We start from the raw sequence: 14,490 nt of genomic DNA on the forward strand, positions 1-14,490 counted from the left end.
CACAAGCTCTACACAAGCTCTACACAAGCTCTACACAAGCTCTACACAAGCTCTACACAAGCTCTACACAAGCTCTACACAAGCTCTACACAAGCTCTACACAATCTCTACACAAGCTCTACACAAGCTCTACACAAGCTCTACACAATCTCTACACAATCTCTACACAAGCTCTACACAAGCTCTACACAAGCTCTACACAAGCTCTACACAAGCTCTACACAAGCTCTACACAAGCTCTACACAAGCTCTACACAAGCTCTACACAAGCTCTACACAAGCTCTACACAATCTCTACACAAGCTCTACACAAGCTCTACACAAGCTCTACACAATCTCTACACAATCTCTACACAATCTCTACACAAGCTCTTCACAAGCTCTACACAATCACAGGAAAATGATCCACCGTGATTCCGGTCGGATGATACTAGAGGTGTAATGGTGTACGTTTCTCACTATTAGGTTGGTTCTGGGTCATGATTTTTCTGGGTACACTTTTTTTTTTTTTATTAATGTATGGTTGTATCCTCAACATTGAGCACATACAAGGTTATACACACTTTTAACATAAAAACAGCACGTTTGAAAGCAGACAGGCTAAAGTCAACAAAAGCAAATGCAACAATTATTACCAGGCCAGAGGTAGAAAGATCACCTTCAATCATATTTCAGGCTATTTAAATCCATCATGTTGAACAGTGCGCATCTGAAGAGTCTCAGCTGGAGGAAATAATACATTATTTATCAGCTTTAATATATCGGCTAGAGATGCACCGATTACCATTTTCCATTTTTATAGAACTATATAAATGACTCCTGGTGGGGGAAATCCACACACATCTAAAGTGCAGTGTTATGGAAGAACCATTTCCTTCTTTTCACATCCAATATCCAACTATAAAAAAATTGATAAATTTAGCAAACTAAACTTTTGTATGAAAACAGGTTATGGCAATAAAATAATATATAGATAACAAATAAAAATAAAATAAATATAGCCTACCCTTGCAGTATATATTTCTCAACACACATACACACACACACACACACACACACAGGCCTATTGCAAACACTTGTACATCAATGGTAAGTTATATTTCTCAAATAGTTCTTCTCTCTGACACATGTCCAGCCAGGCTAAACAGGACAAGTGGAGCATGTGCAGGGAAACGATTGGGAATAAAAACAAGTTATTTTCTATAAATATTTTTGAGTCTTAATTTTCTTTCCTGACATAGCCTGGCTACTTCAGTTCTTGTTAAAACACACCAGACGTGCAAATTCTGTGCATTTTGGGCACTTTTGGAGTGAAATCATATTTATTTTGTCCATCAAAAGTGCTTTCACTTAAATTGAGCGCAGCAAAAATAGACTCGGCGCCGAAACCCGCGCTTCACTGTTGCTCACGCGCCGCTCCGGCTCGCGGTGTGAATGCACTCATTGATTAACATGCACGCCGAAGAAGAAAAAAAACCCTGCTGCTCACGCTTGCGGTGTGAAACGGTCGTAATTCACGAGGTTTCCTACATGTGTGTTCCGTGTGCACGTGTGATGCTGATGTTGCGGCGTTAATCATGCGGCGCCCGAGTGCATTTGACCGGCATAAAATCGGCACATGTCAGACTGACCGGCCGGTCGCCGATCATGGCCGATCACGTGAAAATCGGCCGATTCCGGACACCAGCCGATCAATCGGTGCATCTCTAATATCGGCCAGATTCTCTTATCGCCGATACCGATATGGTGGCCGATATATCGTGCATCCCTGAATATATATATATATATATATATACACATGTCTTGCTTTTATTTCAAAAAAACATATTTTAGTAAAAAACATTATTGTGCTCCATCTGGGCAGTCTCTAAGTCTTTTAGTTTAAACTGTGACATTAAGTCAAAATGTTTGCAAAATAGAAAAATATGCACTTTAATTTTCACAATATCTACATAATGTTGCAATCACTAGAAAAGAACGTAAGAGAGCCTTACATTCAAACGAATCTAGCGATTACAGGTGAAACTCGAAAAAATTATAATATCGTGCAAAAGTTAAGTAATTCAACTTAAAAAGTGAAACTAATATATTATATAGACTCATTACATGCAAAGTGAGATATTTCAAGCCTTTATTTGTTATAATTGTGATGATTATGGCTTACAGCTTATGAAAACCCCAAAGTCAAAATTAGAATATTGTGAAAAGGTTTTCATAAGCTGTAAGCCATAATCATCACAATTATAACAAATAAAGGCTTGAAATATCTCACTTTGCATGTAATGAGTCTATATAATATATTAGTTTCACTTTTTAAGTTGAATTACTTAACTTTTGCACGATATTATAATTTTTTCGAGTTTCACCTGTGTGTAATAAAAACATTGATAATGTAATTTCTTTCTCAAACGAACTGAAGCAAATCTTCACTCTTGCCTGTCAGAACTGCCCTCATCCAAGATGCAATACAATATACAAACTGAATATAATAATAATAATGGAATGGAAAATATATACAAATATAATAATAATAATGACAACATCCTGATTAAATACACAGCCATTGTGATCAGAAACAAAGACACATCTGATGCTGTGTGTGTGTGTGTGTGTGTGTGTGAGAATGGAGTGTGTGTTATAGTATATAGCAGCAATTGTTCGTCTGTAGGTGGTGGGCGGAGCTCTGTACACTCTTTCGATTGTGATGTCACACACCATCTGCTCTCTCGTCCAATCAGATCAACGACAGCAACATCAGTCCACGCTGCTAATCAAATCTCCAAATGTAAACTATCCAACCGCTCTAAACTGCTCAACTTGACTGCAGAGCATTAATGATACACATTAACATCATGATATTCCTCCGTAAAGCACTGGAATTGATTTGGCTCAATATCACGTGACAAACGGATGTAGGCGTCACATGATCATCAGGGATTAAAGTGAGAATGGCGGCCGACGTTAAGCTAATTACACAAGCATGTTTGGACAGATTAGAGTACACTATCAATACACACAGTAAAGTGAGTCACAGTGAAGCTACAGAGATAAAGACAAGATGTTGAAGAACATTGAGAATCATACAACATTGGACCCCATTTACTTTCATTTTATGGACTGAGACAATATCTTCTTCTGTAGGAGAAAATCACACCGGTTTGGAACGACGAGAGCAAGTAATTGATGATTTTTGGGTGGACTATCCCTTTAAACGTGGTAAAGTGTGTGTATACACTTGGCAGAGAACATGCAGAGCTCTTGAATGGCAGGAGATTCATGAACGTGAAGCGTTGCTCTGCTCAACGTGGGCTGAACTAATGAGGGCGACGAGGGACGCTTTTGTCTTTTCAGCATTTCTGTGTCAAGACTGTGTGTAGAAAACAGAGGGTTTTTGTGCTGAAGAAAGACAGGACAGAGAGAGAGAGAGAGAGAGAGAGAGAGAGAGAGAGAGAGAGAGAGAGAGAGAGAGAGAGAGAGAGAGAGAGAGAGAGAGAGAGAGAGAGAGAGAGAGAGAGAGAGAGAGAGAGAGAGAGAGAGAATCGTACAGAAAGAATCACTTTGGGTCACTCCATCTCAAGTTGCTTGTCCATTTTTAATCTATATATATTGTCTTTTTAAAGCAGAATTTGTCTCATATTTGATCAATTTTGCATCATTGATTCTGCTATCTTCCTGTTTATTATTGCTTTTAAACTATCTGTATTGTATAAAGAGCTGTAGAAATAAAGGTGGTTTGACTTTTAGTGACTCCCTCCATGTATTTTGCTTGTAAAGATGTTTTAAGGACTGAGACTCAAACTCAACCTCCATAATAAACTGATCCAAAAAGTGGATCTTCATCATTACATTGCACTTAAGTTCTAAGTCCAATTAATATTCTATATTTCCATAGTGCTGGGCAACGATTAATCTCATCCAAAATAAAAGTTTGTGTTTACATAATATATGTGTGTGCTGTGTATAATTATTTTGATTAAATATACATATATGCATGTATATATTTAGGAAATATCTGCATGTATATACTGTATATATATATATATATATATATATATATATATATAGACTCAAACCATCCTGATCTGATACTGAGGTTTCTGTAAAACGTCCATATAACCCTAGTGTTGAGTGGCACAAAGCCGGCCGCTGAGGTTAAACCAAGTAAAATAACAAATAAATAAAAAAACAAGTGGTTTTGCATTACAAATACATTAAGGTAATCACTCCAAAAATTAGGCAAATTAAAACCTTTTTGTAATTTTGGACCTGGACTTTTTGAGAAAGTGTGGGTCTCAAACATGACGCGACAGCATCGCTCTGAGAACACAAACACACGTGATACAGTTCTGAGAAACATCAGGAACACGAGGAGAAGTGCACAGAAACTGATCTGACTGACAGGAACATCACAGACGCGAGAGGAATGTGATCAATGCAGAAAAACCTGACGGATCAGATGCGATCGGTGTCTGCAGAAACCAGCTAAACACACACACACAAACACCAATTCAGACCAAATAAACAGAGTACCTAACTCACTGTAATATCACAGTCACTACACTATAAGGCCGCCAAAGCGTTTTTTTCACGCGGCTGGCGTCGTTTTTCAATTGTTTTCAATGGGAGCGCCGTGTTTTTAAAACGCCATGAGCGTAACGAGACACTGAGCGTTTTTTTCACGCTGAAGCGTTGAACGCTCTGCGTTTTTTACAGGTCGCCGAGAGTTGACGAATGTTCAACTTTGGGTAAAACGCAGCGCTCATCACTGTCACTTTTTACCCAGCCGTCCAATCACAGTGGAGGAGAGGCGGGACTAATACTAATACTAAACTGTCACAACATTCTTTCTGTACAACGACACCAACCAGCAGAGCTAACCAAACAAAATGGATGAAAAATATTTTTTTGTATCAACAAATTATCTGCAAAATCAGTTAAACTGTGCTGCGGATTAGGGGTCGACCGATATGTGATTTTCAGGGCCGATGCCGATACCGATTATTACAGGTCAAATAGACCGATAACCGATATTTTGAACCGATATATATATATTATAGCTATGTCTGGTGTAAAACTGTAAATTAATGTCAAAATTAAGAATAACAAAGGGTTTTTTGACAAATACTTTCTTTAAATGATTTTAAACATATCTTTGAATCTGAGAACTGTTATTAATAATAATAATAATAACTTGTATAAAGTGCAGGGAGCACCCAGCAGCATTCTGTAAACATTTTGTAAAACTTAAAGACTATATTTTAAATTTTAAATAATTTTAGTAATCAAAAAGCATTTCTAATGAATTAAAATCAAACTTATTCGATTTATTTACAGTTTAACAAAAATTTAATTTTTAGGGCCTTGTGAAAAAACGAACTTCTATTTTGACGGGTTGCCGTGGAGATCTTTGAGTTTCTGTGTGTTTATGATATGTCGATAACTTTTCTCAGTTGAAGCATTAAAAAGCTCATGAAGTGACTAAGCGGCTCTGGAGATGATGTTTATGCAATCATGTCCTCATATAATGATGCGGCTGAGGCTGAAAACAGCGCAAGCGTCACGCGTGCTCCAGTGTGTGTGTGTGGTAACTGAAATCACGGGTCTCTGCGCCATTCATTTAACATTAGCCTTTTTGCGGTTTGATTTGTACTGACCTGCTTTTTATTAATTCATCAAAGTTGACAAATTCCGTGATATTCCGCTTTATACAGTAAATTCCGTTTTTATGACTGGATTCCGGGACTCCGTCTGTTCTGCATCGCGGAAATCACAGGGCTCTATTATATTGAGGTATTTTGCAACTTCAGTGTAGTAATCTATTGCTTCTTCAGCAAAGTCTGCTGCTGCCTTAACTTTGAGAGACAACTGAAGCGTGATGAAGCAGCTCTAGTCAGCGAGGCTCTCTCGGTGTGAGAGTGCAACACTTTCAGTGCCTCAGCTTTCCGCGCTGATTGGCCGGACTCGTGACTCCCAACAAATCAGATGTGCGGGGACATTAGTCTAGTCTACAGAGTGGTGAGTTCCGACAAAGGTGGCTGCGTCAGAACCAAATATAGCGCATTTCAAAATAAAATTATTTTATCGGCAAATCGGTTTTGAAAATGGCCGATACCGATAACCATAAAAATGCTTAATATTGGCGCCGATAATAGGCCAGACCGATAATCGGTCGACCCCTACTGCGGATATTCTGTATCATAGCAACGAAGCGTCTCAACTGAAAAAACACTGCGCTGCCAAAACGCTCTCAAGCGCCCACAGCTAGGCCTTTGGTGGACACGGCCTAAGTCATGTGATATAAGTCACAATATCACAGTCAATCCGTACAATCAGTCATGTAATATCACAGTCGATCAGTCATGTAATATCACAGTCAATCCGTTCAATCAGTCATGCAATATCACAGTCGATCAGTCATGTAATATCACAGTCAATCCGTACAATCAGTCATGTATAATCACAGTCGATCCGTACAATCAGTCATGTAATATCAGTCAATTTGTCATGTAATATCAATCAGTCAATCATGTAATATCACAGTCAATCCGTACAAACAGTCATGTAATATCAGTCAATTGTCATGTAATATCACAGTCAATCCATACAATCAGTCATGTAATATCACAGTCGATCAGTCATGTAATATCACAGTCGATCCGTACAATCAGTCATGTAATATCACAGTCGACCCGTACAATCAGTCATGTAATATCACAGTCAATAAGTCATGTAATATCACAGTCAATTCATACAATCAGTCATGTAATATCACAGTCGATCAGTCATGTAATATCACAGTCGACCCGTACAATCAGTCATGTAATATCACAGTCGATCAGTCATGTAATATCACAGTCAATCAGTCATGTAATATCAGTCAATCAGTCATGTAATATCACAGTCGATCCGTACAATCAGTCATGTAATATCACAGTCGACCCGTACAATCAGTCATGTAATATCACAGTCAATAAGTCATGTAATATCACAGTCAATTCATACAATCAGTCATGTAATATCACAGTCGATCAGTCATGTAATATCACAGTCGACCCGTACAATCAGTCATGTAATATCACAGTCGATCAGTCATGTAATATCACAGTCAATCAGTCATGTAATATCAGTCAATCAGTCATGTAATATCACAGTCGATCCATACAATCAGTCATGTAATATCACAGTCGATCAGTCATGTAATATCACAGTCAATCAGTCATGTAATATCACAGTCGATCCGTACAATCAGTCATGTAATATCACAGTCGACCCGTACAATCAGTCATGTAATATCACAGTCGACCCGTACAATCAGTCATGTAATATCACAGTCAATAAGTCATGTAATATCACAGTCAATTCATACAATCAGTCATGTAATATCACAGTCGATCAGTCATGTAATATCACAGTCGACCCGTACAATCAGTCATGTAATATCACAGTCGATCAGTCATGTAATATCACAGTCAATCAGTCATGTAATATCAGTCAATCAGTCATGTAATATCACAGTCGATCCGTACAATCAGTCATGTAATATCACAGTCGACCCGTACAATCAGTCATGTAATATCACAGTCAATAAGTCATGTAATATCACAGTCAATTCATACAATCAGTCATGTAATATCACAGTCGATCAGTCATGTAATATCACAGTCGACCCGTACAATCAGTCATGTAATATCACAGTCGATCAGTCATGTAATATCACAGTCAATCAGTCATGTAATATCAGTCAATCAGTCATGTAATATCACAGTCGATCCATACAATCAGTCATGTAATATCACAGTCGATCAGTCATGTAATATCACAGTCAATCAGTCATGTAATATCACAGTCGATCCGTACAATCAGTCATGTAATATCACAGTCGACCCGTACAATCAGTCATGTAATATCACAGTCAATAAGTCATGTAATATCACAGTCAATTCATACAATCAGTCATGTAATATCACAGTCGATCAGTCATGTAATATCACAGTCGACCCGTACAATCAGTCATGTAATATCACAGTCGATCAGTCATGTAATATCACAGTCAATCAGTCATGTAATATCAGTCAATCAGTCATGTAATATCACAGTCGATCCATACAATCAGTCATGTAATATCACAGTCGATCAGTCATGTAATATCACAGTCGATCCATACAATCAGTCATGTAATATCACAGTCTATCAGTCACGTAATATCACAGTCTATCAGTCAAGTAATATCACAGTCGATCAGTCACGTAATATCACAGTCGACCCGTACAATCAGTCATGTAATATCACAGTCTATCAGTGACGTAATATCACAGTCGATCAGTCACGTAATATTACAGTCGATCCGTCATGTAATATCACAGTCGACCCGTACAATCAGTCAGGTAATATCACAGTCGATCAGTCACGTAATATCACAGTCGACTCGTACAATCAGTCACGTAATATCACAGTCGATCAGTCATGTAATATCACAGTCGACCCGTACAATCAGTCAGGTAATATCACAGTCGACTCATACAATCAGTAATGTAATATCACAGTCTATCAGTGACGTAATATCACAGTCTATCAGTCATGTAATATCACAGTCGACCCGTACAATCAGTCATGTAATATCACAGTCTATCAGTCACGTAATATCACAGTCGATCAGTCATGTAATATCACAGTCGACCCGTACAATCAGTCAGGTAATATCACAGTCGATCAGTCACGTAATATCACAGTCGACCCGTACAATCAGTCATGTAATATCACAGTCTATCAGTGACGTAATATCACAGTCGATCAGTCACGTAATATTACAGTCGATCTGACAGTCACGTAATAGCACAGTCGACCCGTACAATCAGTCACGTAATATCACAGTCGATCAGTCACGTAATATCACAGTCGACCCGTACAATCAGTCATGTAATATTACAGTCGATCAGTTATGTAATATCACAGTCGACCCGTACAAGCAGTCACGTAATATCACAGTCGATCAGTCACGTAATATCACAGTCGATCAGTCATGTAATATCACAGTCGACCCGTACAATCAGACACGTAATATCACAGTCGATCAGTCACGTAATATCACAGTCGACCCGTACAATCAGTCATGCAATATCACAGTCTATCAGTGACGTAATATCACAGTCGATCAGTCACGTAATATCACAGTCGATCAGTCATGTAATATCACAGTCGACCCGTACAATCAGACACGTAATATCACAGTCGATCAGTCACGTAATATCACAGTCGATCAGTCATGTAATATCACAGTCGACCCGTACAATCAGACACGTAATATCACAGTCGATCAGTCACGTAATATCACAGTCGATCAGTCATGTAATATCACAGTCGACCCGTACAATCAGTCAGGTAATATCACAGTCTATCAGTGACGTAATATCACAGTCGATCAGTCATGTAATATCACAGTCGACCCGTACAATCAGTCACGTAATATCACAGTCGATCAGTCACGTAATATCACAGTCGACCCGTACAATCAGTCACGTAATATCACAGTCGATCAGTCACGTAATATCAGTCGATCAGTCACGTAATATCACAGTCGACCCGTACAATCAGTCACGTAATATCAGTCGATCAGTCACGTAATATCACAGTCGATCAGTCATGTAATATCACAGTCGACCCGTACAATCAGTCACGTAATATCACAGTCGATCAGTCACGTAATATCACAGTCGATCAGTCACGTAATAGCACAGTCGATCAGTCACGTAATATCACAGTCGATCAGTCACGTAATATCACAGTCGATCAGTCACGTAATATCACAGTCGACCCGTACAATCAGTCACGTAATATCACAGTCGACCCGTACAATCAGTCATGTAATATCACAGTCGATCAGTCACGTAATATCACAGTCGATCAGTCACGTAATATCACAGTCGACCCGTACAATCAGTCACGTAATAGCACAGTCGACCCGTACAATCAGTCATGTAATATCACAGTCGATCAGTCACGTAATATCACAGTCGATCAGTCACGTAATATCACAGTCGATCAGTCACGTATAGGGATGGGACGATTACCGGTTTCACGATAAACCACGATAAAATGTCCTGGCGGTTAGTATTATCGTTTAAAATTTAATTATCATAAAAACCGTGTTTGATTATCGTGATTTTGAAAACTCGCGGTAAATCCTGTCCAGCCAGAATCAGTCTGACGCAGGCGCGACGCGAGCAGGCGCGCAGATGCAATGTTGTTTTTTTTGCGCGAGAAGACATGGCGGAAGGCAGTGACAGCGCACGGGAGATTTTTCAGCCATCCAAGAGGACAAAATCGGAGGTATGGTCGTATTTTGGCTATTACAAGAGTCCCGAGGGCAATTTAATCGAGGATGGGCACCCTGTCTGCAAATCTTGCTAGAGGAAAGTCGATCGCTGCAAAAGGGGGAAACACGTCAAATCTGCTAAGTCATCTAACGTTACGTGACAACCGCCCACTGAGTTAATTTTTACCTTAATAGCACAACTAACTTGGGCAAATAATTAGACAAAAAATTTATTGGGGATGAATTATTTCATTATCTCACTTGTAATTATTGCAAAGCTTCCGCCAGGGTCCCCGCGGGTCCTTAAAAAGTCTTAAAAGGTCTTAAATAACATTTTCGCTTTTTAAGGTCTGAAAATGTCTTAAAATCCGCAATTTCCAATAAGGAGGTCTTAAATTTCACGTACGGACCTTAAATTTCTTGTAGGAGACAACAACACATTGCAGACGGTGTTTACGACCGTTCATGCTTACGGTCGGGTTGCCAGATTTAAATAATTAAATCCCCAGTCAGAGCTTTTCTGTTAAAATAACACGCTTTCTACCCGGTCTTGTCAATAGTATCTGGCAACCATGCTCGCGCGCGCTCTCTACACTGCTGAAGAAGCGCGGATGATCTGAAAACACTGACAAGTAAGCTGGAGTTCAGTGATCTTCATTTGAGATTTTCTACTTACATTAATTAAAGTGTCATTCAGTTGGTCTTTATTCTGTCACGAGCCGCTTGCGCTGTTTGTGTGACTAAATCTGCGATCAATACAGGCTGATATCCAGCAGTGTTTTTAATGTTGATCATATTATTGCATATTATTGTTATTTTGCAACAAAAGCCACGGCTGCAGACAGTGGTGATTCGAGAACGAATCTGTGGCTTTGAACGAATCGTGAGATTCAATGACCCGTTCATAAATACAGCCACTTGCTTTGTTACCATAGACTGTTGTGTTTGATACTGAATGAATGAATGACTCGATGACGGATGACTCACTCATAAAGACAGTGACTTACCGCCACCTACTGGCGATTTTAATTTAATGTTAAAAAGTATCACCTCGTTTTTACCATCATTGCATATTTATTGAACATTGTTTTATTTAAAGCATTATTTCTTTTATAAAAGTATTTATAAAGGTAAAAAATTAACTGGAAAAAATCGATTAAAAGGGGCAGATATTGTCCCTTAATGGAAAAGGTGTGACTGCAGTCTAAGTGCAAGAGGGGTTACGGCACTCTAAAAAATTGGAGTACCACTGAACTAAGGAACAGGGATATGTAGAATATAATATATGGTGGCGGGTTGACTAGCTTTCGTGAGGCACACTCGCAAGGTCTCTTTTGCTCTCTCTCTCTCAGCCGTGCTCGCGCTATGTATGTTATGCGCGCAGTATGTTCTGTCTCGCATGCGCGCTCTAGATTCCGGCAGATCTGAACTAATTTGCGGGCATCAGGGAGACGCAGGAGACTCCCGGGAGACTTGGGATGTCTGCAATGGCCACAGACAATTTGAGGAAGTGGTGGGGGAAGTGACGTATGCCGTAAAGCAGTCGAATTTTGTAGTTCTTTTTGTGCACGGGTTCCTACCCGAAACCCGAAGTTACATAGTGCCAGTAAAAGCGATACAGACCACGTCAGGCTATGGCAGACGTGTCATTTAACTTATTTTAAGTCGATGTACCATCACAAGGGTCTTGGAAATATATTATGAAGGTTGAACAACTACATAGTGTTACTTTAAGACTAAAACAAAAACGGCTGCCAAAATTAACACTGTCGTGTCGTGCTGAACATTTTCCTGTTTTTTTTTTGTCGTGGTAAAGTCTTAAATTTGCCTTTTAGAGGACTTAAAAAGGTCTTAAAAGTAATTAAATTTGCTGTTAAAAAATGTGCAGATACCCTGTCCGCGAAGAGAAAAGTTTTACAGCAAGTGGATTTGAGCCAAGACGAACGAACATATTCAAACTATTAAGGGTGACATTTAAGGCATAATGTATTGTATTCATTCATAGTAAACTTATTACAGTTTTATTTTTTACCACAGAAATAATTTCAGGGACATGAAAATATTGAATTGTGATTAACTTAATGTTTTTAAATCTTGCCGGTTTATAAATCCATTATACAAGTTACAGCTTGTCCAAATCAATCGTAAAGTAAATGTGATCACTTCAACAATATTTTAGTAGTATTAATACTAAATTACTCTGATTTAATTTTCAATACAATCAAAACTGAGACGCAAGACATACACATTTGAATGAAACCAGAGATTGCGTCCACGGTGATCCGAGACATGGATGTGCGCTGTGTAGTGCGTTGCTATGCACAATAGTCATTATAAGTATTCCAGTAGTTTAGTCACCCTGACCCAACCAACATATTTTGTTCATTTAAAGTGTGTGTGCGTGCGTGCGTGTGAGTGTGTGTGTGTGTGAGAGAGAGAAAGCGATTTATTATTTATTAATAATAATAATATTCAGTCATACACACATCCATAAGTGTTATTATCATTATTAATGATAGGGTTTAATGACGGGTTCATTAAAACCTGCACTACCTCTCACTCTCAGGGCTCCATGTTAATGTTAATATAATGTTTATGCTTAAAAAAGTGCATATAGCTGCTAGCCTGCTAATTGTATTTTTTGTTTGTTGATTTTCAAATGTTTTCAGGGTGAGCATCAGTTCTTTTTGAACATTTCCATCTCATTTTAACAAAACCGTGATAATATTGATAATCGTGATAACTTTGGTCACTATAATCGTGATATGAAATTTTCATACCGTCCCATCCCTAGTCACGTAATATCACAGTCGATCAGTCACGTAATATCACAGTCGATCAGTCACGTAATATCACAGTCGACCCGTACAATCAGTCACGTAATATCACAGTCGATCAGTCACGTAATATCACAGTCGACCCGTACAATCAGTCATGTAATATCACAGTCGATCAGTCATGTAATATCACAGTCGACCCGTACAATCAGTCATGTAATAGCACAGTCATGTTATATCATCTTCAAAACTAAATCATGTAAAACTAAGCGAAATAACATCACAGTCAGTCACAGTAGTATCACTCACAAACATCAATCACCTCAGTATTATAAACAGAAAATAAACTATTAATAACATCAAATCTGTTGTTATGAATGTTTACTTGATCCAAACACAGTATGTTATTGTTTCTATGAGGGTCAATCACTCACATTTCAACCTTCATAAAGCAGATGTGTGTGGTCAATAACCACGTTTCCTGGTGGGAGACTACAGTACATTGATGGTACTATGGTACTTTGACGTATACCGTATTGACGTATACCGTATAAATCACAAATACACGAAATCACGAATAAATCATTCCCGTCTTGATCTGCCATAATATTTATTTACTCGGTTCTCCGAATTACTTAAAATAAGCATCAGAGTATTACCACGGTACTGTATAAGGTGATTATACTCACACAAACGCTACGCGACTATTGAACTCTGGTAATAATCGCAATGTTCATTGATATTTCATTAATCACTATTATGGATCTAGATTTGTTTCATTTATTATAACAGGGGCGTCATTGTTTTGACGCGTCCCTTCGCTCTCAGCATCGCGTCAGCTCTGATATACACAACACACACGAACATAAATAAACGCATATATCACACACACGTGAGTGTTTGATCACAATAATAATCCGTCATTATGCCGTTTTGGAATTTAATCCGGCGAGCGCTGCTAATGCTAAAGCTAATGTGAGGCCAGGGGGTGTTAATCGCGTTCGTGTGTCGATAAATCGAGTTACCTTTCTCTCGCCAGCGTCCATCTCGCACACCGACACCGGAACCGAGCCGCGAGCTGCTGTCAGGAGGCCGTTAACGGAGACATGATCCGGTGCTCCGGTTCTGATGTCCGTCACCGACTGACTGATTGACTGACTGACACTCATCTGGGACGGAAGCCGCGGAGGGTCATTAAGGACGTGCGTTTCTGTAATTCTGTCAAGATGCCGTTAGGGGGCGCGCGAGAGCAGGAAACTCAACTCACACGCATGCGCAGAAATAACAGCATTTTTTTTTTATTGAACAATATGTCATGTACAAACAACATGGCAACAAAAATATATAATTACACTATGACAGTAGGATCAGGTGCAAAATTGCATTACAGAAAAGAAGAAG

At 38.9% G+C, this 14,490-nt stretch overlaps 1 protein-coding gene across 1 annotated transcript in view; it reads right to left on the bottom strand.

Annotated features, from left to right (window-relative positions):
- The window catches only part of LOC130078794 (selenocysteine insertion sequence-binding protein 2-like), a 30,730-nt gene extending 16,445 nt beyond the window's left edge, over nt 1–14,285 (bottom strand). Inside the window, exon 1 of the mRNA XM_056244479.1 lies at nt 14,115–14,285. Coding sequence (XP_056100454.1) covers nt 14,115–14,258 — 144 coding nt within the window. The 5' untranslated portion in view covers nt 14,259–14,285. The remainder of the gene's footprint in view (nt 1–14,114) is intronic.
- Nucleotides 14,286–14,490: the final 205 nt, after the last annotated feature.

This window comes from Rhinichthys klamathensis, unplaced genomic scaffold, assembly GCF_029890125.1.
Source record: "Rhinichthys klamathensis goyatoka isolate OS25496 unplaced genomic scaffold, OSU_Roscu_1.1 h1tg000979l_1, whole genome shotgun sequence".
NCBI classification, from domain to species: domain Eukaryota; kingdom Metazoa; phylum Chordata; class Actinopteri; order Cypriniformes; family Leuciscidae; genus Rhinichthys; species Rhinichthys klamathensis.